This window comes from Malurus melanocephalus, unplaced genomic scaffold (assembly GCF_030028575.1).
Source record: "Malurus melanocephalus ecotype Western Australia unplaced genomic scaffold, MMel_1.1 scaffold_529, whole genome shotgun sequence".
Classification (NCBI taxonomy): domain Eukaryota; kingdom Metazoa; phylum Chordata; class Aves; order Passeriformes; family Maluridae; genus Malurus; species Malurus melanocephalus.
This window is the reverse complement of record NW_026623761.1, coordinates 156173-181281: the sequence shown is the minus strand read 5'-3', so window position 1 is coordinate 181281 and position 25109 is coordinate 156173. Positions and strand designations below refer to the sequence as shown.

At 35.4% G+C, this 25109-nt stretch overlaps 1 protein-coding gene across 1 annotated transcript in view; it reads right to left on the bottom strand.

Moving 5' to 3' along the window:
• PLCZ1 (phospholipase C zeta 1) overlaps positions 1-21862 on the bottom strand; it is a 44500-nt gene extending 22638 nt beyond the window's left edge. Inside the window, exons 1-6 of the mRNA XM_057381791.1 lie at positions 21698-21862; positions 20826-20993; positions 16893-17127; positions 10020-10221; positions 8285-8429; positions 6289-6444 (exon numbers count right to left, since the gene is read on the bottom strand). Of these exons, the coding sequence (XP_057237774.1) occupies positions 6289-6444; positions 8285-8429; positions 10020-10221; positions 16893-17127; positions 20826-20993; positions 21698-21862 (1071 nt within the window). The remainder of the gene's footprint in view (positions 1-6288; positions 6445-8284; positions 8430-10019; positions 10222-16892; positions 17128-20825; positions 20994-21697) is intronic.
• Positions 21863-25109: the final 3247 nt, after the last annotated feature.

The following is a 25109-nucleotide window of genomic DNA, read 5'->3' as shown; positions in this document are numbered from 1 at the left end:
TAAATTTCATATGCAATAGTGAAAAGGAAGATTACACTACTGGGAAAGTAGCAAAAATAGAGAACAACTAATTTCACAATAAAAGAGAGGTATCTGAAGAGCTGTATTTTAAGGTATCCACTAAGTAAATAGGAAACMTATGGATGATGGAAACATATAAACCCGAAGTTTTATAATGGAAACTAGAGCCATAGGCAAGGAAAGTCACATTCCATTTATTTCCATTGTAATCTCCCTTGTTTATAATACCCTTATTGCTTCAGATCTTGTGTTGGTGGTTTGCCAGGGTGCCCGTGGAATGAGACATCCTATGACCAATATCTATCAATGCCATGCTACTGGAAGGTCTGATTAGTCTCTCTGCACTGGCGACTCAGAATAAGGATGCCTTTTAACATTGYCTTCATTTCTTATTGATGCACTCATTTCTTTTTCTTGTGATATTTTTAGAGGAGCTTTAATATGCTCAATACTACTCATATTTTTAAAGAGTTCTGAATTTTCCTTTGCATGTTTGTATYTCCCAATATTTAAAAGCAATTTTATCCACTTTTGAGCTTGTATTTTTTTATTCACAGGAAGACTTAATTCTTCAAAAGAAAAAAAAAAAAAAAAAAGAAAACCTGGTATACAAGGGAAGGAAACATTTTGTATGGTTGCATTACTACCTCCTATATGCAAACTTCTTAAAGCAAAAAAAAGACCATAATGTGTGTGTGTGAGTGATGATATAAAAATGGGTCATGATATTTTAAGTCAGTTTCTAAAATTCTGTTTATGAACTGTTAGCAAAAATGTAAACACCCTGAGGTAGGTCAAGTTTTCTAAGACTTTTTTTTGTCTTCTACAAAGATAACATTTTATAATCACAGCTCTTTTCAGAAACAGTTACAGAAGATACCCCAGTAATATGAAAATTTGCTATTTTTTGGCTAGAAGCAAATTCCAATAAAAGTTACCCCAAAAAACTGAAAGTGAACCATAGACTGAAAAAAACAAGACACCAAGGATTTTATGTCTAAACTTCAAACATATCTTAAAAAAAAACTTACAACAAATGTATCATTACAAAATCAGTGACGCAGTGAAATTTGATTTCTCRAATTGATAGTCAGGCCTGCTAAACATGTGACACCTTTTCTATAAGTATACAAATCTTCTAAGAGAGCAGAAAAGTCTTTTAATAAGCCAAAAGTCTGAACATCCACTATAATTTCTCCTTTCTAGTTTTATTATGAAARGCAAAATATATTAAAAATACATTTGCCATTTACTTCTATATAAACTGTATGCATACTAAAAAATTTACATATGTAAAACATAATAGATCTTCCCTAGAGCATAGTGGGACTTCAAGACTGACATAAACAAAAGCCTCCAAGTACAATCAACTGGAACAAATAATTGCATAATTAAATGAACAAAACTTTTTTACTGTACATTCTGGTTAACGTGATGTACAACACAAATCAGCAGAAGTAATGYCAAGTTTCCAAGACCAAAATCACAAGCACTTTGGATCAGGCAAACCCACCTATTCATCACTGCAAATWATGTAAAAATTCAGTCCTTGGAAATGTAGAGAACTCTGGGTCTGAAATATCAACATTAAAAAAAGAATAGCTTCTCCTGTTTAACTTTAGTTTGTTTTTTTCCCTTCTCCTCTCCTGACCAGCTGCAGGTGCTTAGTTAGAAGAATACCAAGTCCTGAAAATCTTGCTAAGTAACAAGGGTAAAATCTATTCCAAGTTTTACACAATRTTTTATTTCAGGAATTATATTGCTGCCTTAAATACCCTGATACAGGGTGAGGATGCAACACCTCCTGTGAAGTCTAACACAGAGAAGGGTTTTGAGACAATGACAAGATTTGTTAAGTACAACTGTTAAAAAAAAAAAAAAAACCAGAGGCAGCTTTCTAACAATTCAAGAGAATCACACTTTGTAAAGTGTGAATGGATGTCTTTGTGGCAGCCTTATAAATCACAGTTATTGAGATACTTTAAATCAATACATCCAGCAATGTCTCAGCTCTAGTTAAACAGATATTAATTATATGTGGAGCAGATTTTTAGCTACGTCGTAAGAAGGTTTCATATAACACATTTACCCAGTGAGAAAGCCCCTACCCTAAAAATTCCAGTTTTGTGTTGTGCTATGTAGCAGACTTCAGGTGAGTCTGGTGCAAGGCTAAACAGCTGTGTGGTGTCTGAGATGATATTCTACACAGGCAACTAAATCTCTGGATGGACTGGAAAGAAATCCAAAGGATGATTGCAGTGAAAGGTGGTAACAGGTGGGCCAGGATATTAATACAGTGTGCTCAGAGTCCTCATGCACAGATTCCTCACTACTGTTCAGTGTTCCAAGAAGACACCTTGCCAAACAAAGGATCTGATTTTTATACAACAAGTATACCATCAACCCAAGACCTACCTGGCTGATTTTATAAAATATGACAATGTTTTGGTTTTAATTATCTTCTGAAGCTGATTTACAATACAGGGAATTGTTAATGATAGCGACTGTTACATGTTTAATACATTTCTTGGGAGAACCATGTTCCCTCAAAAAGAGTGCAATGCCTAAAAATAATGTAGGAATCAGATGAGCCTTCTGTAAGTTCTCACTACAGCCTAGAGAATCCACAAATTTTGTGATAAACAATACTGATTTTCTTATTTTTGGGGTCATCACCAGGACATGCAACAGTCTCATGTCTTTCTTCTTATTTGGTAAAGAATAGATGCCACAGACCTATTGAAAAGAAAATCAGTGGACTAGAAATATTTTACTTCCAAAGAAGCAAAGAGATTTCTGGTGCAAAGACTTGACCAAGCTATTTGCATATGTGACTTGTAGGTAAAAAAAAAAGTAAATAATCTCATCACTGAAGCAACAGAATTAGATATGCTAAGGCAGGCTTGCTCTTGCATTTCTCAGTGAAAACAGGCCCTGTGTAGAGAGAGATCCTTTGTATACTGAGTAGATAAAGGTGAAGAAAAGGGTGAAGAAGGATTCCTGCCTTATGGGGTTAGCTGGTTTTCCCCCTAAGAGCRGAATTTAAAATGTCCCTAACTCATAAAGTTGTTCTGGAGAGCTTTTATTAATCTTTCTCRAGGAGATCATTAAACAGGTCCTTTTATTTGGACACCATAAGTTTAACAACCATGGGGAAGCCTTGCCAGAAATGCTTCTGAATCACCACAATATAGTCATTGATCTTGCAGCTGTGTGGTAAACATTAAAGACAACTTGTAAAATCACAGTAGTTGCCACTTCACTTTCAGTTAATAACGCATCAATATCTCATTCCAACTTTGTGACAGGAAACCTGCAAATAATAAAAAATTCCTAACTATCTGATATATATCTCCTGTCAGCAGTGCAAGGCAGTTCAATGCACTACAATGCAAAATAATTGAGAAACAAACCTTCATCAAAGCATCAGTGTGTTTACATTCTTTTCTGTGGTACATTGGATGCTTACATGTTTCTTTCAAKAGCTGTCAAGCTTCTTGGAGAGGAAGGACACAGCAGGGCAAAGAAAACCTTATCTCTTCTAGCATCCTATTTTCTAAGTTCATCTAAAAATTGCTRCATAAAACACTTCATTCCATCACTTTCTATCAGCCTGTCACCAGGAGTGCTGGTGCAACCAGCAGGGATGTCTGGCACCAGTCAACGAAGTCAAATCTCATTTAATGTGATTCAAAGGAGTCACTGACTCAAAGGACATGACATTCCAGYGAATATTAGCGGAAGGTCATGAATTCTCTTTAGAAGCACCATGATGGCCAAGACTGGGAGGAGATAATTGTAGTGGGTCTGTTGTTTTGGGTGGCCAAACATCTGCTTGGRAAGGAGATAGAAGAGATTGGTGAAGCTAAAGGGCAGCCTCAGTTTCTCATGAGATAAAGTCTGTGTGAAAGAAAAAAGAAAATAGAGCAAAAGCCTTTTCTTTCCTCTATATGTAGAGGAAAAATTGTGTGCTGAGATGCTACAGAATACAGAAATTACAGGTTGGACTCTATGATCTTGAAGGTCTCTTCCAACCTGGTAATTCTGTGATTCTGTGATTCTGTGCAGGGAGTTAACAATATCAATATAGTCAGCTGGGAATGAGAATATATGACTGAGGCCAAAGAATTAAAAAAACTTTTTTTCCTGAAATTTTCTTTGTTTTTTCAGGGCAAGAARGTGTTGGGGAAAAGTAGAGAAAAGAAGTGTTCAGTTATCCTCCATTTTTCTTTTCTAGTTGACCTTCCAATTTTCACTTAGACTTACAATGGTAGGATAAATCATTGCAAGGTTGTCCAAGGAACCACCTAAGAATGGGTTTGTTCCTCATTTTTAACTCCTTCGAGACACACACAAACAGCTGACAAAGAAATAGCTCAAAATCAACTTTAAAAAGGATGYAAAAGATTGACAATATAAGAGAAGAGAAAATAATTTCCATGGAAGCTCCAAAACTCCAAAACCTAAAAGGAACCTGTAATTGGCAAATGTTTCTCTGCAGTGTTTGGAGAAAGTGTGTATCCCACTTCATGTACACAYAGGAGAACCATTTAATTCTGATCTTGAGCACTGAGCTGGCTTTTTCCCCTATTCTTGCTCGTGYTCCATCTTGAAAAAAGTGGAACTGTAAATTGTATAGGTGATGAGTCCACAGAGAGTACTTTTAAATTCATCTTTTATGGTTCTGCAACATCTCTTTGCACAGCTTAAATAAAGCAGTCTGAAGACTAAATTCAGCATTTGGCTTACTCAAATGATAATGAATTTACTCAGACCTTGAAAGTGCACAAGGTCCCAAGCTTTAAAAATGTGATGCCGCTAAACTCCTTTTGAACATGGAACCAAAAGTGGTTCTTCAAAAAGATCCCAACCAAAAGTCAAGCTTATCACTGAATTCACAAATTCAATCATAGCTACATATTTCCATTGCTAAGTAAAATCCTACTGATTTTTCTTACATGCTCGATTAGAAAATCGAGGAGAAATGGAGATGATCCTAGGTTTTGTTCATTCTTAAGATAATGATTTATTATATTCAGACTTTGTAAATAGCTGAGTATAGTAGTATTTTTTAGTTAACCCRTACATAGGTATGCAATACATCTCACATTACTTTGTTAAAAGTTCAGGAGAAGGAGTCTCACCTGACAGCATTTCCATACTTACAGACCCAGCAATGTATTTTAAGGCAAAAACTCTACGGAGCTGACTCATGAAAACTCTGAGCTATGGAAATATGATATCTGAATTCCATTTGTCACAGTAATCATATGGTGAGGGACATAGGTCATAGAAARTAATATTTTTAAGTATGTGATTCAGTGACTCCACGGTCACTGATTTTGTGCTTGCTATGAAGGGCATATGGTCTTTAGAGATGTAGTTCACTAATCCAGCCATGCTTTGAGATGCTTTAAAACAAGCTCTCATGTTCAATATAGTTTATATTTTTTTCTAATTTACAAAACATTTTTCAGGGTTTCAAAATTATATTGGACACTTTGATGTAAAAAAAAAAGGTGTTACAATTTAAAAAAAAATTGTTGGCCGAATAATTTATATAGTAAATGTATTTTTCATCTGCAATTTTTTTCAGCTACTGTAAAAAAAGGACAAAATATAGCTGTCACTGGCACCAGTGACAAGCCTAAATAAGTATATTTTTATGTATGCATGTATTTGTGCTACAAGAAATTTAAAAAAACTTTTCCCCTTGAAAGAAAATTATGTGCAAAGACTGCAACAATGCAAATTTATTTGGTTTAGTTTGCAATAAAATTTTCAACACCCATCTAATTGTCTTTTCTGACTTCATATCTCAGGGGTCTCATGCCACCACCTGAGATACGGTCTTAAGGAGAAACACACTGAGAAAGAGAATGGCTTTGCAGTAGCAGAATGCAAAGAAAAAGCTGCATCATCACTGTTATTGACAAAAAAAAAAAAAAAAAAAAAAAAAAAAAAAAATAAACTGTAAAAAAAAAAAAAAAAAAAAAAAAAGCAGACTCATTTCAATAACCTGTTTAAATTCCAGGAGTTTCCTCCAATTTAGGCAACAAAAAATAAATTAGGTAACAGATAGAGCAACAAGTGACATCTTTCCATGTGGCTTTTTTGTACTGTTTAAATATTTTTTTTGTTACTACATGAATTCTATTTCTGACGCCAGATGTGTTTCATAAATTCAGTTTCAGAGGATTAACCAGAAAAAAAAAAATTAAACCAAATTTTTTGCCATCTCTATAGAGAAAAATAAAAACTTATTACCTCAGGAGAAGGCAGTTGAGTCATGTCTACTTCACCACCAATTGGTGAAGAAAGAAGTTTTTCACCTAGAATGTTTTTCATACATTCTGCCATTACTTCCTGTTGTTTAGGGCTGCAGTGGTTCTCTAAAGACAGTACAACTGGATAGGCAGATGACTGGAAATAGAATTTTAAGATTTTATTATTAGTAAATAAAAATATGAATAATTGATTATACAAAATATCTTATAAAAGTCTCCTTTGCAATCTGTATTTACCTTCATTTTCAAAGCATTCAGAATACAGATCAGTTGTTTCAGGTTCTTAACGCAACAAAAAGGCTCACAATATTTGAGAAAAAGAGAAAGCACAATTGATGAAGAAAAAAATGTGCCTTCAGAAAGTTAAAACAGAGGTAGACATATGCAAATGTGTAAAAGAACTGTTTTGTTTTGGTTTTAAAAGACAAAATCAGATTCTAAAAYTAAAAATTAACAAAGTAAAGCAGGATTAAATGTCTTTTGTTTCAGTTTATGACAGATCTTAATTTACTTCATTTTAAATTGATAGTCTCCCCAAAGCTTGTCCAGAAGTCATTACCTTTTCACAGGAACAAACTATGCAGATTTATTATTTTTCATAATATCACAAAATTTTTTTGGGACTCTTTTTACACTTTGCTCATYACAGTACTCAAACAAGACAGGTGATAAAAGAAAATTGAGCAAAAATTAAATAGCTCTAATAAAAGTTCTAATAAAAGAAACACATCTATTTAGATTCTATAAATAAACCTCATAAGTTGCCAGTAACATGATGGCTACTGGAAACAAATAGTCTGAATGAAATCTTTGTACAGGCAGGACCCAATTTGCAGTCAGWAAGGAAAACACCATTTTCTGCTTTGTCTATCTTTACACTTGTCCCCTGAGCTTTTGCTATTGACTGTTAATACAAGCACAGCTCAGCTGGGATAGACAGCTGGTACCAACCATTATCTATTGTGATTTTATCATCTCATTGGCACTTGGACTTGTGAAATGAAGTTTGCATTAAAGTTAAGTACAATATGGTGTGTATTGGCAAGAACAGAAGAGTTATATCCAATGAGTCTCTTCAAGAACAGTGAAATAAATAGTTTTAATTTCACTTTTAAAATCAGAAACTAATGATTTGTACATAGAAAACAGAACAGAAAAACCCACAGCTTTGATTAACATTCAGAAGGTTATAAACAYATAAGTATAAAAATCCATATAAATTTATGATCATAGATGTATACATCATATACAAAATGCTGGCCTGAATCTGAGAGCTATCTTAGTAGTCAGTTTAGACTTCATTTGAGAAGGAGTTTTTCCAGAAACCTATACAAAAGGTTTCTGACAAAGTACCAAAAACTCTCCAGTATTCAGTGCTTTTCCAGAGATAGGCAGAAGGGACTTTGCCCTGATGAGTCACCTGGCAAAAAGACATCAGGAGCTGCTAAGGTTTATCAGGTTCATCATTCAAAATGAAAAGAGAAGAAATGGAAAACAAAGCCTCAAACTCATCTATAATTTAGTATTTTTGTCTGTTCCCATGTAGGATATACGACAGACTGATAGGGGCAAAAGAAAAGGTTGAGTAAAAACATTTAAAAGATATAAAGAAAGAGTAAAACATCAGACCAATCCTGAGCTAGTTCTTCTCTTTATATTCAGTCCTTGATTACATTGCCTCAGGTGAGAATTCCACATAAAAAGCTGAGTACAATCACCTGAATTCTTTGCACCAAGTTTGGCTTATTATCATAATCAGGAAAATGTATTTAAAATTATAAAAAAAATAAGCTACATTACGAACAAATAACGCAATTGTTCAGTAATTAATTTTTAATAACTCTTATTGACACAAGCACTGTCTCTGACCTTTTTTACCCTGGAGTATTTCTGACAATAGCCGTGTCCCTGGACTTTGTTACATCCACCATTACATTCTAACCAGCCTATATATACATACATATATCTATACATACCATAAATGCATACTTGTCAATCACATGAATTACAGAACGAAATGGAATTTTGGTTGTTAAAGTGTGACCATGATACACAATAGGTTCATTGTTGTTGCCATCCCAGCAGTCGATTTCCAGGCAACGACATCCTTTTAAAAGAGCACTTCAGAAGAAGAAGGGAAAGAATTTTRCCATTAAAAGAAAAATACCACACTTTTTTACACAAGTTGTTATATTTCTGATTACAAGCACATTGAGTAATTACACAAAAAAAAAAAACCTATTTTTTACCATAAATAAAAAGAAACCCCACAGAATCAGACATATATGAGGCAGGAATACTTTCTATTGTTTATTTTAGGTGTGTTAGGTAATAAATTTTATTAGAGCATTAAAGAATGCTCTAATAGGTAATTCAGATTACCTGAATTACCTTCCTTAAAAGACTTAAAACAAAGGTCAAAGATTTTAATAAAGGAATTTTGGAATAAAGGCAAATTTTCACTTAAAAGAAAAGAATAAATATTTTAAATAGTCTTTTCTATTACTATTCCAAACTTGCCTGCCAGTTTGAGAATCACTGTTTTTAAAAATCCATTGCACTTAGAAAATCAAGTTGCACTTGGTCTTTACCTAAGTCAGTGGCTCTCCCCTGACCTTATTTCTAACAGTACTAAAGTTTCTCAAGCCCCTTAAATTTACTGCTTTAATTTTCAATAGGTTAATGGCATCCCTTAAATTCTTGGGTTTCTAATATTTGACTTGCAATGAATTTAAACATTTCTTGTAATCTATTTTACTTAATCACCAATCCATCTTTTACACGCTGCCTTTCACATATTAACAATATGTCCGATATGCCTCTAGCTGATTTTAGTATTTTCCTCACACAAATAGTATATAAAAAGGAAGAGAGACGGGATTATACCTCTTTGCAATTACTTTTGGCAATGCAGTAGTAACATCATGGAATTTTAAGTTCTCTTAGAAATTCAGTATTGTTTCTGATGGTTGCAAGTYACTATAGAACATTAAGAGCGCAACCAAAAAACAAGAGCTCACATAGATAACGGTTCCATCTGCTTTCTCTTCACTAAAGTCACACAAATAACAGGAATTCTGGACAACTCTCTTCCTAATTCTTAATACTCCCTGACCTCTCTGTATTGCCTTTATTACATGATCTATTTCTTTCTTCCCTGTCTTGACAATAAGGCATCCTGATCATCATCCTCTTGGAGTCTCACACTGCACAGGTTCCTCTTCCTGCTGGCTACTTGAGTGCCCACATTTTGTTGCTGTTGTTTCTAAACTGCCTACATTGCAGCATGCATTGACCACAGATATCCTTAACATAGATATACCCCAACATACATCCCGTACATTGATCAGACTAGAGCTTGCCCAGGAATTTTACGTTTCTTTCAGGCAGTTACTTGTTTTTGCATGGTGTGTTGAAATTAAAAACTGATTTAATTGTATACTGTGCACCACACTATAGATTTCATTTGCTGCAAGGTTAATTTTCTGAGATGTAAGTGAAAAAATAGATTGTTTCCAGACTATGAGCACATGGTTTGGCAAATATATTKAAAAGTGTACACACAAAATAAAGTATCACTTTCACATTTTCAACTTGTATCTGTGATGGCTTTGTCCCTTATTGCCAAGTAGGATTATGCGTGACTTAGTATTCATTTAAAAAAAAAAAAGCCAAAGAATGTTAAAATATTTAAAAACTATATCAAAGTACCTGGTGTATCCCCATAAATGACTGGGTCCCATTAGTTGATCAGATATCAAGTAGGTGTTGTGAGAAGATGAAATATAATAATCACATAATGGCTGGTTCATATCTTGGTAGATGGTCCTGTGTTCGCTTTTAAATACTGAACATTCGTCTGAGTTCATATACCTTATAAATCCTTCAAACGACAGATGCCTTCTCTTCCTCACTGAACAAAAATAAAAATAAAAAAAATCTCTGATGTGAAGCCATACTGATGATTATATCTATGAACTTTCTGAAATTTTTAATAGCCAGTTCTGAACACTGCTAAAGTTTATACAGCACAACTCTTTCCTGCAATTTTGAAATTCGTAACAAATGTATAAACAATGTATTCGAAACAAATGTATAAACAAACATCAGATATGTGTGACTCTGGAACTGAATTGTTGTGGTTCAAACTTTTCAGCGGAAATAAATGTGTTCTGACATTTTTATTCTTCTTTGGACACCAGTAAGAAGAGTTTGCAGTAGTCCTAATTTAAGGAAAATATTTGTTGTTTAGTTTGGAAAGTAACATTGCAGTCAATTCAGTAGGAGAATCTTCTTTCATCTTTTAAAAGAACAAGGATTGTTCTCTAAAATGCTAGTCAGAGACTCCCAATATAATCTTACAAAAACTATGATTCCTAGTACCAAATGTCTTCCTCAGTGGTGAAAAATTCCAAATAAATGTTGATAAAATAATGTTTAGAAATATTTGAAATAAGAATAGCATCTTAAAAAAAGAAATTACTGCCCACACAGATGAATTGCAAATCAAGCTTATTACATTACTGCATTTATAACAAAATGAGCTAATTGTCTCCATACCAGTGATAGTTATCCCATTTGTTTTCGTTTTGACTGATTTAATGACAAACAGAGCCATTACAGTGCCAACGACTGCTCCCAATGTCATATTTCAAATGCAGTCATTTTGCAAATATGATCTCAAAAGTCAGCTTTGCTGCAAAACGTAGTTTGAATTAGTGAGCGATTTTGCCCGGTTCTTACTCTAAAATAATTTTATTGTCATCACAGTAGGCTAATGATAAATAAACAGCAAGTAATCCAAGATTACTTTATGCTAACAATAACTTAGASGTGTGTATACAAAACCAAAAGGGGGGTAAGGGGGAACCTGCACAAAAAACCCCTTTTCTGACCTGTTAATTTTTACTACAGCTATAAGAATCAGAATTTACAAGTTAGAATTGCAATTCTATTTCTTCAGTCTGTGACAGACTGAAAGTTTTACACCTGAATGAGAATTTACAGAAAATAATTACTTCCCAATTACACAGGTTTTTGAACTAGAAAMCTTGCAGTGTTTTAAAATGATAAGGAAAAATAGAAGAATGAAGGCCATCCAGGCAGCAAACAYACATTCACCCAACAACAGTTATTCCTACCAGAAGTCTTTTTGAAGTTATTCTTCCAGACTTACATTGATGAAGAATCCACAGGCAACTCAGGAAAACCATTTAAACAATTATATAACCATATTATTAGGAAGTTTTCCRTAACTTGGAAACAGATGCTTGCTCTGAAACTTCCTTGCTGTCCAAATTTTTTTTTCTGTTTGGCATTATTCCTCTCCTCTTTTTTCACACTTTTACATATGAAAACTGCTATTGCCCTTTCYTCATTCTGCTGCTTTCCACAAAAAACAAATCCAACCCAGTGCATCGTTCTGTTTTCTTAAATTTCTGATAATTTTTATTTTTTCTTCTATCCACCAGTTCTGTTACTCTCTCACAGAAGAAAACTGGCTGCTMTTTCTGAATGAAATGTCCTGACAAGCTGCTAATCATCCTTACCATCTTAGAGGGGTTTTGCATATTTGTTATTTGTTCAGCTTTTTTTTTCTGGTAACTGGCTGTGTCTAGCTCCTTGGATGTTCCCTTTCTAAAATAGATGTTACATTTGATCTTTTCCAGACTTTAAATTCATCATTCATATTCCCCCTATTTTCAAAAATAACCTTTGACTTGTATTAGTCAAGCTTGTTACAGTCAATTGTTAAGAACCTGGATTTGTCAACCTGTCATCACTGACCTGATTACATCATTTAAGAAGGTCCTACACTGTTTTATCCATATTTTTGAYGGAGATCTTATTCTGTTCTAATTAATAATATTAAGGAGCATATTATACTTACTGTATCAGGAATTTCTTTGATTTTCTTTTAATTAACAGATTTGCAGAATTGCTTATCRCTACTCTGATGACTCTTAAAAATGGTATTTTATTTAGTATCTTGACTTAGATTTATCCATATGTGTGCTATATTGTTCYATACTTGTAACTATTGGATTAATTTTCTACTTTATGAATCTTTAAAAAACATTTTGAATTATTTTACATTATTCAAAACAGAGTACATTCACCCYGTGTGCTTTGTCTATAATGAATTACATGAACTGTAGACTTAATTCCTTTGAAGCAAAGGCTTTTCAACAATAATATCTGGATTTAATTTCTGATTAATTTATTTTTCATGGTCTATATATTTCTCTTTTTCTCTGAGCAATTGCAAGTAGAGCTAGTGACACTGTGTGCATGTGTATTTTATTTTCTAACAATTCTTACCTTTTCTGCATTTATTTATTAMATTAATGATAAATACTGGCTTTTCAAAGTCTTGCTTATTTTCTGAATTATTTATGATGATTTCCTGGCTGTTCTTGTTATTGACAAAAGTTAACTGCAATATTCTCAAGAGAAATTAATGTTTAGGCAAATATGCTGATGACCGTAATCCACCAAAAATGGAAATATAGCATTGCTTTTTTAGTCAATGTGAAAGCTCTTGGACTTCAGTAAAACATTCGGCTCATGTCTACAATCAACAAACTAAAAATCTTTGTATTTTTATAGAGCTTATTACAGGCCCTTACATTTCTGAGGAGTAGTCCAATCACACCATTTTCTGACCATTTACAGACATTTTCTACTTCTACATTAAAGGAAATGGGAATTCATCTCCCTAACTATTCCACAGTGAAAAGACTTTCATCAAGGCCTTACATTTCTCCCCTGGAGGAACCTGTCTTTTTCTCCATTAGGACCCTTTAGCAGCAGTTGGTGTGCACACACATATGCATTTGTTGTAGAAAGGGAAGACGAGAAAAGATTTCTGCTTTCTCATTGCTCTTTTTGTTAACAAAGTTCAATGATTTTTTCTTGCTCTCCTTTTTTGAATACTCTGGAATTCATTTTGCTAACAATGTTTTGTTATATTGGGATTTTTTTTCAAATTTGATTTGAGAAAAAATTCTTTTCCTCATTTCTCCTGTTAAGATAAACTCCAGCTCTGACATATATACAAATACTGATCTATCAGAGAGGAATTATGGATATAATCTGAGTATTTGAAAGACTTGGATTACATCATACATTATTTTTAGAGTTCATTACATTCTGCTTTCTTATTTATCTTGGAACTTATTAGAAAGTATTTTTCTYCCTTTATGGGAAGAAAAAAATGAAAACTTTCATAAGGTGTTTSCTGCCCTGAAGGCCTGTAGAGTACCCAAGCTGAAGCAGATAAAACGTTAGGAGATCACTATGCACTGGCCAGAGCCTCCTGCAAGACCTGTTTCCTCACTGAAGGGACTGAGTACAACCTGGCAGTGTGGAAGCCCTGGCAGTGTGGAAGGAGAGGTGTCTGGACAGAAAGAGAGACTGGGGAGGTGGGAGGAAAAGAGCCTGAACTGAATTTGARGTGGGGACAAAGGTGCTTGCCATGTTTTTAAATATATGTGTGTGTTCTTTGTTTCCCAAGAGCTAAGGCAGTAATTAAATGCATATGTTTCTTGGCCCCCAGAAAWAGTGAAATGGGTACAGATGCATCTGCTGGGAATTTCAGAGGTGAACTCATGAGAAATACTTGCAAGCAGAAACAAGGGTGCTACTCTACTATATTGGAAGAAGGAAGATTTCAATCCTCGTTAAAAGTCAGGCAGAAACATCATCAGATGGAATTTCATGCTATGAAACTTGACAACTTTACACCAGACTAAAACATTCATCCTATAAGGGAACAGTAAAGAGAGAAATATTTCCTTGACTAAAGTAGAAACACAGTTATTCCTTTTCTACTCTGAGTTTATATTCTAGGGAATCTTGTTTCCACCTTAACCACACTTATAACTGGTGCATACCAGAATAAAGTATCTGTCTGAACAGCAGTTCARTTTTTTAAGAGCTTATATCTCACAATCATCTTCTTCTGTTGAAAGTTTTCCCTGAGGCTGATTATTTACACACCTTTTCACACATCTGAATTACTGTGTCTCACAAACCCAGCAACAGCCATTGTCTTAGTTGAGATTTTTAAATAATCTTTCTTATTTCACATGATTTTTTATGAAATCTGTAGGAATTTGGCAGAGATCTCCACTTTGTTAAGTTTGATCTTCATTGGCCAATGGGATCAAATGTTCTCTCCCACAAATTTATGCTTTCCATCCTGCTCTGTCTGTCACACACATGCACAAAAAAAGCCTTAAAAAACCCTCAACTGTGTATCCTAGGAATAAACTGAAAATCGTTTTTTGATTCACAAATACATTGTGGATTACTCAAAGGCTTTATCTGACAGATGCACCAGACTTACACTGTTATTTACAAAGTAAGCATGTTTTTTTTTAAGACAGGATTGTATTTTTGCCCTTTTTTTGTATTGTCTAGCAGGAAAATAGAAGCAGGAGCTGAGTCTTCGAATGGCACTACAGTGGAAAAAATAGTGGGATGCAACTTCTTATGCTCACTGTGCCTCCAGTCCTACCCATGTAAATACTGAATAATGAGCATTTAAAAAAAATAATAATAAAAAAAAACCCCAACATATATGCCAAGCTTAAAAAAAGAGTGCATTTAGTTTGCACGTTTTCTTTAATTTCATTTAATGAGTCAAGGCTTCTATTCAAATTTAATAGCAAAATGGACATATAATGGAATGTTTGTGAGGAATAAAACAGCGTTAGTAAGACKCAACCGTCAGGTGTGAATCGCATATTCATATTTTGTGATCAATTCCATAGAAATGGTTCTTCCTGCCAGAAATGCAAGCTTTTAGCACAGACATGAAAAAATTTGTTAGTTCAGCATTTTGACATTAGACATTTAAATTGTGCAATAAAAATGGGAGAGTAATGTGTTCCATACTGTCTTGAACTAGCTACAGTAGTCACAGAGAGTAAAATCAGAGTTATCTGGCTCAGTAGCTTTGAGAAACTCTCTGCACAAATGTTAGGGGTGTTCACTAAATGCTATAAATGTATTTATCAAAGTTGTGTGTAAAGCCTAGTCACTGTTTTCATCCTAATCTTGGCACAACCAGTGCTATCACATTTATCAGAGAATGGTCATTACTATTAACAAACCTGTCAATCAAATGTCAAAACCTGCCYTTTTCCCTTTCTGTAATACATGGGGCAAGGGTGGCAGATGAGTCCAATAGATTATCCTGATGAATTATATTCCATAGCAAATTCAGAATGACAGTTACACAAAATGGTCTATCACAATACCATATGAATCACCTATCATGTCAATCATAACTGGAGCTTTTCAATAAACATGTTTGAGTGGGAGTTTGAATTCACTCAAAGGAGCATGAAAATGCAGACATTATTTTGTTCAACAAGATTTTTTCCAATTACAAGACAATTTTATCACAGATGAAGAAACAAACAAKAATTTGTCTCAGCATTGAAAATTTAAAGCAGACATTAAATTAAACCTATAGAAATTCCGGTTTATATTTACAAATGTGTGTTCTAATGGACTGAAGATTTTTCATTGTTTTACTGTGTTTTAACCTTTCCATCAAAACAGACAACACAAAATAAAAGCAACCTTTTAAACTGGTAACTTGTACAATTAGYAAATATATTAGTTCCTCAGAAAGGGTAGAATGGGTTCAATAAAATACAGTGAAAAATTTGAAACTTCAGAGACTAAACACATAAGGAGTCACATGTTTTACAGCTATTGCTAGACCATAAGTGCCTCTTAATGAAGCACCAACTGTCTTCTGTTTCTCATTGAAAAAGTGGCATTTTCCATTTTCTTCTTCCAACACAGGATCAGCATAGATAATCCTGGATTATTATTCCAAAAGAAATGTTTTCTCCTTGGGTTTGTTTTTCTTACCCAATTATCAATTCCACCCATTTTCAAAGACTGGGAAATTAGGAAACTAAAGAATTAAACATCTGAGATTCATATTCTACTGAATAAAATAACAGCTTGCAGCAAAATGCAGTTATGCCCTGTTCATAGCTTAGSTGCAAATTTTGCTTCAAGCTAGGATTCAGTGAAACACAGCARAAGTGTTACACCACAACTTGAGGTACCTTTCAATAGGTGAAGAATAAATACATTACAGATTTATGRACCACCCATCATCTCAGAATTCCTGTGATTCAGAAAGGGTAACCAGGCACCTATCAAGGTCTTACACAGTGCTTCTGCAAACAAGTCCAGGGGACATACAAGTCTTGTCTGAGGCCCAGCATTATCTCTAAATGACTCAAGGGAGAGAAGACAGTGCAATGAGTGGACAAGTAAAATGGCAGATAAGAACCTTAAGAAAAACAAGTTAAAAATGCTTTGTAATGAGCTGAAGAACAGAATATATAGGACAAGAAAAGAAAGAAAGAAATTACAGAAAAAAGATAAGAGCAGAGAAAGAAGGGCGCCATGAAAATAAAACATAGAAAGAAATAATAAATAGATAAAAATACATTGCTTTTAAATAAATAAAGGTAGAAAGTTTTGTGTAACAGTCATTGGCTGAAGCACAATAAATAAGAGCTAGATATCAAATACTTAAACTGTGCATACCGTCATCAATGGGTTCATACTTCATAATAATTTCTAATGCATTTGTTTCACCAGCGTCAGTCTGAAATTGTTCTTTTATGAGAAATTTAATGAGCTGGGCATCAGGTATAGTTTTGCCATCCGACGAGTAAGCCTTGAACAGTTCTTCATATTCAGGTCTGTGTACAAGCGCTCGATAAATTGCTCTGAAGTCATCCATGTTAATTATCTGTCCTTGGTGTTTGTCAACAGTTCTCTGAAAAAAAAAAAAAAAAAAAAAAAAAATATTTTTTTTGAAAATCAAAAATCAATCAAACAACAAGCAGTGATACAAAGTTATGAAAAAAACACCCTTTTATAACTGACATAAGACCAAGAATCACAGGGGAACCCTCAGGGAACAGTGACTACAATGCCTTATCAGATTACACTCTTCAAGTTTTAGATTACATTTTGTGTTCTACAAATATTTTATATAAAGTAAAATGGACTGCATGACATCTAAATAATTACCATAAATTTGGATTTAATGCATTTGAAATATTAAAATACATTATAGAAAATCTATAAAATGCAAAGCATTAAATAAATATGCCGCATAAAATTTACTAAGTGGAAAATACATTTAGTGTAATACCTCTCCAACAGCTATTTAGACCATATTGTAAATACTGTCAGTTAAATTTGCATACAAAATGCAGCAACCAAATAAGGCTGACCAAATTATCAATAGACACATCTTTCAACACTTCAAATRAGAAACACTATTAAAGTTTGAAGATAAGATATTTTATAATAACCTATGACATCATGTTCTATTCTTAACAAGCCAGAATGTTTAACTTAAATTAATTATTCACACTTTCAGAATTCTTGAATATTAAACTTGTTTTCAGAGCTTACAAAATGTTAGCATAGTAATTAATTTCAGTGTTTCGGTATAAAAGCCACTAGAAAAGTTAAAAGGGCAAAGGAATTGGAGTAGAATAATACTTTTTTACCATTTCTGCCTTTAACATTTTTCTCGGGTTTAACAGTTCTATTTTTCTTTTAAAATTTTCCACTCAAAATTCTACTGCATAAGAAATATAAATGTTTCTAACATTTTAGCCTGAATTATACTTAAAAGCTGCCAAATTAAAATTGCTCACAAAAAATCACAAATAAATGACAATCCACTTCCTCAATAGTTATCACTGTAAGCTGATCAAAATTCCTAATTGTTGGCTCCTTAAACTGAGACTGCCAAAGAGGCTAAGTTTCAGCATCTAAAACATGGCACTTATTATGACTGGTTTGGCTTCCACAAGAGTGTCAATAAACAGGAAATTGCTTACTTGAGCCCTGGATTCTCTTTGATCAAGACTTTAGATTACTGCTAAATTACATTGGTTTTGAAGCCATACCATAAAATCTCAACGTTTAATGATTCATTGCCTGTTCCTTCCTATGTAGTACAGTTCMTACCGCACTTGTGAATAAATACAATAGGAGTAAAAATATATTCGATAACTGAAACAAGTACAAAATTAAATTTCATGAGGAGTTCTAGTGAAAACCCTTACAAATCAGTACTTCAGTATTTGCTTTGAGTTTGTCAAAGACAATAATAATGATAATTTTTAACAGAAATCACTAGCAAGAAAATACTTCAGTACAAATGCTAATTATACATATTTCATTACTGTTGAGAAATTCCCCATATAAGGTTCATATCCTCAATCCAATTTTTAATATTCTTAGCAGTACCACTAATTTTCTCATACTCATTAAATAACAAAAGAAAATACAAACTTATTTTGGAAAGAAACMGTCTTTCAGGACTTGGAAGATGTTCACTTAGTTATTGGCACAAAGAGAAGCTGGGCAAAAAATTAAAGTTTCTATTTCAGCTTCCTCTTGATGAAATACAGGCAATAATACCACACAGGAGAGCTCTTCAAATTAAAGTGATAAAAATCATGTCACCATAAAAAGATATTCTTATAATTTTTTGTAGATTTTTATCATTTTTTTATTAATGCACTTCAAATCTTTGCTGTTCAAAAAAAGAAGAGACAAAGTGTCTTGAGAGAAATTATATGAAAATTTATTATTCCTTAAAATCTTAATGTTCATAATTCTGATACTGCTCAAAGGAGTATTACAGTAAAATAAACTCAAATAAAACAGGCAAAAAAAAAAGTCAGATTATTCTTCATAATTATGTTTTCTATAAAATGTATTTTTCTATATATAACCATTAGCTGTTGATGTGTAGTTACTGACAGTGATGTCAGGAAGATCCCCTTCCAGAATGCTTTGAATGTTTACCTATTATTACACTGATGAAATATTTGGGCTCCCAAATATTGTACACACATAAATCTTTCTCAAATGGCAAAGAACACCTAACAGAACTGCTACAAATAACTTGATCAGGTTATTGAGCATAATATGTTGTTAAACACAGCTTGATCAGACATGTTCTTTGCAGGTCACTTCCCTCAAATAATTCCTCTTTACACAGCTGACCATCTCCCTCAAATTTCTGTCAGAAACCAAAGTATGTGGAAGATAGAGGAAACAATGAGAAGCATTTTTAAGCTCTCAAGAGATTCTCTAGCCTGGCAATTCTCCCAAAGCAGTGCAAGCTCAAAAACCACAGGAAGCGTCTTTAGCCAGCGTTGAGCTCATTCTGCTGGTTTTACCTTGGCTTGACAAGGCAGACAGAGGGAGACATGGGTGAGGAGAGAGGAAGACAGGGAGAGGAAGACAGGGTGAGGAAAACTTAGGGCCTTCCTTCCCTCTCACAATCCAAAAATTTCTGACTTGTCATAATTAATTCTCCTCTGCCAAATCAGGACAGAATCAGCCAGGTGGTTGCAGTATTCCCAAAAGAATCACATATATATCCACTTGATTTCATTTTTTGGGGGAAAAATGAGGTAAAAGGGAAAACCTTACACCTTTTGAGTCATTATTAAAGGGACCTGAAGRGCATGTAAACCCAGCATGTGCCAAGGCAGGCAATTTGGTAGTATTTGCTTAGTAAGTYCAGTTTCCAGGTGTGCCATGTAACCTTCACAGAAATCTCTGAAACACTGCTTTGTCTCAAGGCTAAATCCTTTCCCTGAGGGTTAGAGTGTAATTCCCATCCATTTATGCACACCTCTTAAATATTACAGGAGACGTATAGTGGAGAACTGAATGAATGTGTGCTGGATCTAAAGCCTGAGCAGCTCAGGGAAATCCATATCATCCTCCTGGCAAGAGGATTTTTAGGAAGTTGCTCTAATGGCTCTCTCCAGCATCAGRCAGGCATGTCTGGGTTCCTTAGCTTGATCACAGAAGAAGCTGGATGGGAGGATTCTARAATGCTTTAACTTTTCTCAAGTGCAGCCGTGTTACAGTTTTTTAACTGGTATTCAAAAGCTACATATTTTCCATCTCACACAAATTCATTGCAGTGAAAAGACAGTATTATGTGGATGTCAGCCTGTTCTCMAAAATAACAAGCAATAGGACAAGAGGAAGTGGCCTCAAGTTGTGCCAGGGATGATTTASATTGGCTATTAGGAAAAATTTCCACACTGCAAATGTTATCAAGCATTGGAACAGGCTGCCCAGGGAAGTGTCTGAGTTGCCATTCCTTGAAGGTATTTAAAGGGCATGTAGAGGTGGTGCTTAGGGTCATGAATTAGTGGTGGACTTTGCAATGTCRTATTAATGGTTCGACTCAGGGATTTTAAAGGTATTTTCCAGTCTAAATTATTCTGATTCCAATGCAAGCCCTCAGTCATCTATTTTACACAGAAACAAAACACCCGCAGGAGGCAAATTCTTTTCTGATTTTGCACACCACACTAACACAAAATACACTTGCCAAAAAATTAATTTCAAAAAGTCATCAAATGTAAGACACCTATAACTGAACTTCTAAACTGTTCATTGCTTAATGTATAGACACCTTACCTTGAAAACATGCTTTACGTGTTCTTCATCAAAAGGTATTTGCATTTTTTCAAGCAGCCTCATGCAACCCTCTAAATCAATATTCCCAGTCTTGAAATCATTCTGAATGAGATTCCAAAACCACGTATGAGAGGTGAGGTTAAGGAGGATTCTGGTCCATGATGTTGTCTTTTAATAGGGCAAAGAGGAGGAGATTAATTTTGTTAAGCCCAAGAAGCTTTTGCTTTCCTTTTCTCATACTCTGGAACATCCTTATCTTCTGGYCTCTGAGAATGCAGCAGGCCCTGAGGTGTACGGGGAGAGATTTTTGCTCTGCCCCCAAAGATTCTGAGGGCAGCGACCAGAAGGGCCAAAGGGAGSGTGTGAAGGAGATCAAGGGGCAGTCAGGGTGCAGAAAGGGGCACAGTGACAGGAGGGCAATGTGGGGAGGCCCAAAGGATTCAGCAGCTGCAGAGAACACTGGGGAGTGCCAAGAAACACCAAGGAGTGAATATYCCCAGCATTGTGCCCACCCAAACACCATGAACCAGCCCTGGCTGATGGGCCTGGCTGCCCCAGGCCCTCCCTGCCACCCTCCGGAGGGTTCCCTGCGCTCCCGGGCCAGGGACAGGCCTGAGGGGAAAGAGAAACGTGTCTGGGGGTCCCAATAGCAGYTGTCACAGTGCAGGGAGGGGAGAGGAGGAGGAAAGGGAGCAAAAAAAAAGGATATCTGTTCTCATCCATGGTGGCTCTGCATCACCTACTGCAGTCCCTTTACCTCAGTGCCGTTACCGGCACCTCGCTCGGATTCACAGTGGGCTCCTCATGCCTCTGTGCCCTGTTGGGATGGCATGGAATGTTTTCTCCCCACACATCCACTGTCGCTCCTGTACCACTCTGGTGATGTCACAAACTACAAGTGCCCAGCAAAGGCCCCTTGCTGCCACCTCTTCACCACCCCGCCGCCATCTTGTGCCTTTTCCCTCCAGCTCGAAGCGGCGCCCAGGCCCTGATTTGATCCGCCATCTCCCACCCTTGGGATATCCCTGATCTGCCATCTCCCACCCYTGGGATRTCCCACACCCTGACACTCGCTCCAGGCAGGAGCTGTGTGAGGCAGAGAAGCTGTCTGACCATATCTGACACTTTACAGCCAACTGACCAGTGTCCTCCAGGAGAGTTTGGCCAGCTTATCCAAGGCCTCTCTGCTCACATCTGAGGGGGCAAGCCAGCGAGGCGAGAGGCTGTCACTACAACATCTCCCTCAAACAACAAAGGGCACTGTGCTACCAACCTACTGCAACAAGCTGGGGGAAACCCCTCCTTCRACCATTCAGGAAAAACCCCTTCTTTGGGCCTCAAGGAACCAGCCAGCTCACAGCACGGTGTGATGGTGGATGTTGGGGAACTGCCAGAAGCCACCCCAAAAGGTTGGGAGGCCACCCGAGCTTTCTGTTCCCTGCAGGAGCTGCTGTGTGCTCAAAACCAGCCTGGGCAAGAGCAGCTGGCAGTGGCACGCCGGGATCAGCCTTCAAATCACCTGGACAGCCTTTGGAAGTCAGGCTGGACTCACGCCCTGACTCCATTTCCCACTCATTTTACAGGGATTCTTCTCCAGACAAACTGCCTCAAAGTTGTCAGCATCCATGCAACTGTCAGCAAGACTGAGTGAAGCTCTAAACGTGACAGACCAAAGGCAGTTTGCCACAGATTTTATGAAACTTGTGAAAGCTGAGGACACAAAGTTTCATATTGCCTTCTGGAAAACATTCAGGTTTTGTCAGAGGATATATGGGGGGAAAATCTGTTGAGGAATTCCCTGTTACTCACACTTTTATGAGCTGGAATAAACTATGGAATGATCAGCATCTGAGCACCAAGGTCTCCAATGCCGAAGTGCCTGAAAGCTTACTGAAATACAATCTTTGATATGATGACCTAAATTAAAAAAAGAGGGGGGGGAAGAGAAAAGGGAGTTTTTTCATTGATTTATTTCTGGATCATTCAGGAGAGTACAGAGACTTCCATCAGTCAATCATCACTTTAAAAATAATTCAGGTCTGTAGTGACTGAATATAATCTGCTATTTTTTCTTTCACTTTCTTCATGCACTTTTCAAGCACTTTACTAGTTAATGGTCAAAATGTTGAAGGCAGCACAGTGCTGCAGGTGACGTAGAAAGCAAATTCTTATTTTTCAATTTTAGCCAAAATCATATTTGCTTATGTAACTTCACACCAAATGAAACATTGATTATGACGAAGTTGGTAAGGTAGACTGGCAAAGATATTGGGACATTACATCTAGATTTTTTTTCATTCCTCCTGAAACCCTGTAAATTCAGCCTTCAGGCTTTGCCTGTGCACATATCTCTGAATACCTAATACAGGCACCTGAACAAAAGGAAGATCAGGACACAAGAGAAATAAATTTCTTAYAGCTAGTGCAGAAGATATTTCAGGGATGTATACTGGGTGTTGCAGCATTAAAGAATAAAGCAATGCTACTTCCCCTCTCCCAGTGTTTATTGCAAAAGTCAAAAGAATTGTATGTTATTTTGGTTTACTTTCAAACTATGATAGTGATTATTTCCTAATATTTATTACAAATTATTACAAATCCCTACCACCCTTACTGTTTTCTGCAAACATAACTTTTAATTAGTGTTTTATCAGAAAAAAAAGAGAATATGTTCAAGCAGTACTGTAAACATTACACATTTAAAAAATATTGTCATGAACATTTGAGCCTTATTCTTATAAATATTAGATGGTTTTAATGTAAGCATAAGATTTTGTTGTTGTTCATCACAGCTGGTGGGAATTGCAATGCAACATGGATTGAACACACCCTTTTGTAAATACTCATCTGTGGCTTTATAGATTCACAGCTGAGTGGCCATGATTGGTTTTATTGTCTTGGTTTGAAAATATAGTAAAGAGCTGTGCATTGCTGTGGTTTTGGGGAGAAAAAACATTGTGCAGAAATGGACATCTTTAGATTACTCTTTTGATGAAAAATCAAGATTTTGCATATGTACTGCCCCCTGATTTGGTAGGTTCCTTTCTCAATATATCTGGATAYGATAATTAATTTGAATAGGGAGAAGGATGGAGCATGGAGAGCATTTTCTGTGCTCTCTCRGTTCTTCACAAGAGCTGCATCACCTATGGGTCATCCTCTTTTCACCCCACAGCTGCCACTGAGATCCATCCAACACCAWTACAGCCCTTGAGTGCCTATGTTGCTACTGGAGACCATTTAATGAGCAAGCAGCTGTCTTTACATGGAATTTGGTTGAATGTGTGATTATTTCTTTATTGAAAGTACGAGTGATTTTATTAAAAATGTTATACAGCCCAGGCCTGCTATAATGAAGATGGCCTGTTGTGGGCATAGTCCATGCCTGCAGTACAAAATAATAGATGGAATTTTGGACATAGATTTAAGTGCTAACAGAAGCAGGTATATAGCACTAAAAATTCTGGATTGGGAAAGAAGTACTTTATTCAAACACAAATATTGAACATGAAATAGAGTACAGTAGAGAACAATGAAAAAGACTAAGCAGTTAAATGACTTTCAGTTTCAACATTTATTCCACCAGATCAATCACTTATAAGATGCAAATATATGGCATTTTACAATATACTGTTTGGTTCTGTAGAATTAAATTATCTTTTCTTTAAAATGCAGTTTCTATGTGGCAAAACTCTAGCAAGGAGAGCAATAATAAAAAACATTTAATATTGTAGGATTATGCAGTTTTTATATCTTTCCTATCAGTCTGCYTTTATGAACTTTTCAATTTATTTCAATTTCCTTTCTGTATAAAAGAGAGAATCTGTGAAACCTGAATCTGCAACAAAAGGTGCTCAGTCGGATGGAATTTTGGCAGAGTAAATGTTCTGATCTGACTCAAAATGCTCACTCATTATTTGCAAGGTTATGAAATTAATCTGGAAATAACAAACAAGGCTTTTTCAGTTTTCCCCTCTACATTCTCCAGGATAAGCTTTGATTTTTAAAAAATTTCTTTTGGAAAGTGGAAACTTGGGGAAGAATAAACATTATGAGAAGAAACTGAAGGTGYACAACTCCATGGAAAATTTCATTGAACTTTCATTGATATGCTTTTGTTACTCTGAATGTCTGTGAGATTTTCTTGCAACCTCTTGCTTTTTGGCTATAAGTGATTKTTTTGTTGTTGCATAGGGAATACATGCCAACTTTCATTATCTTTATTCCTAAAATAGCCTTCTTTTTCTGTCTAATGCTTTGAAAACCAATCACATTCTTATAGCT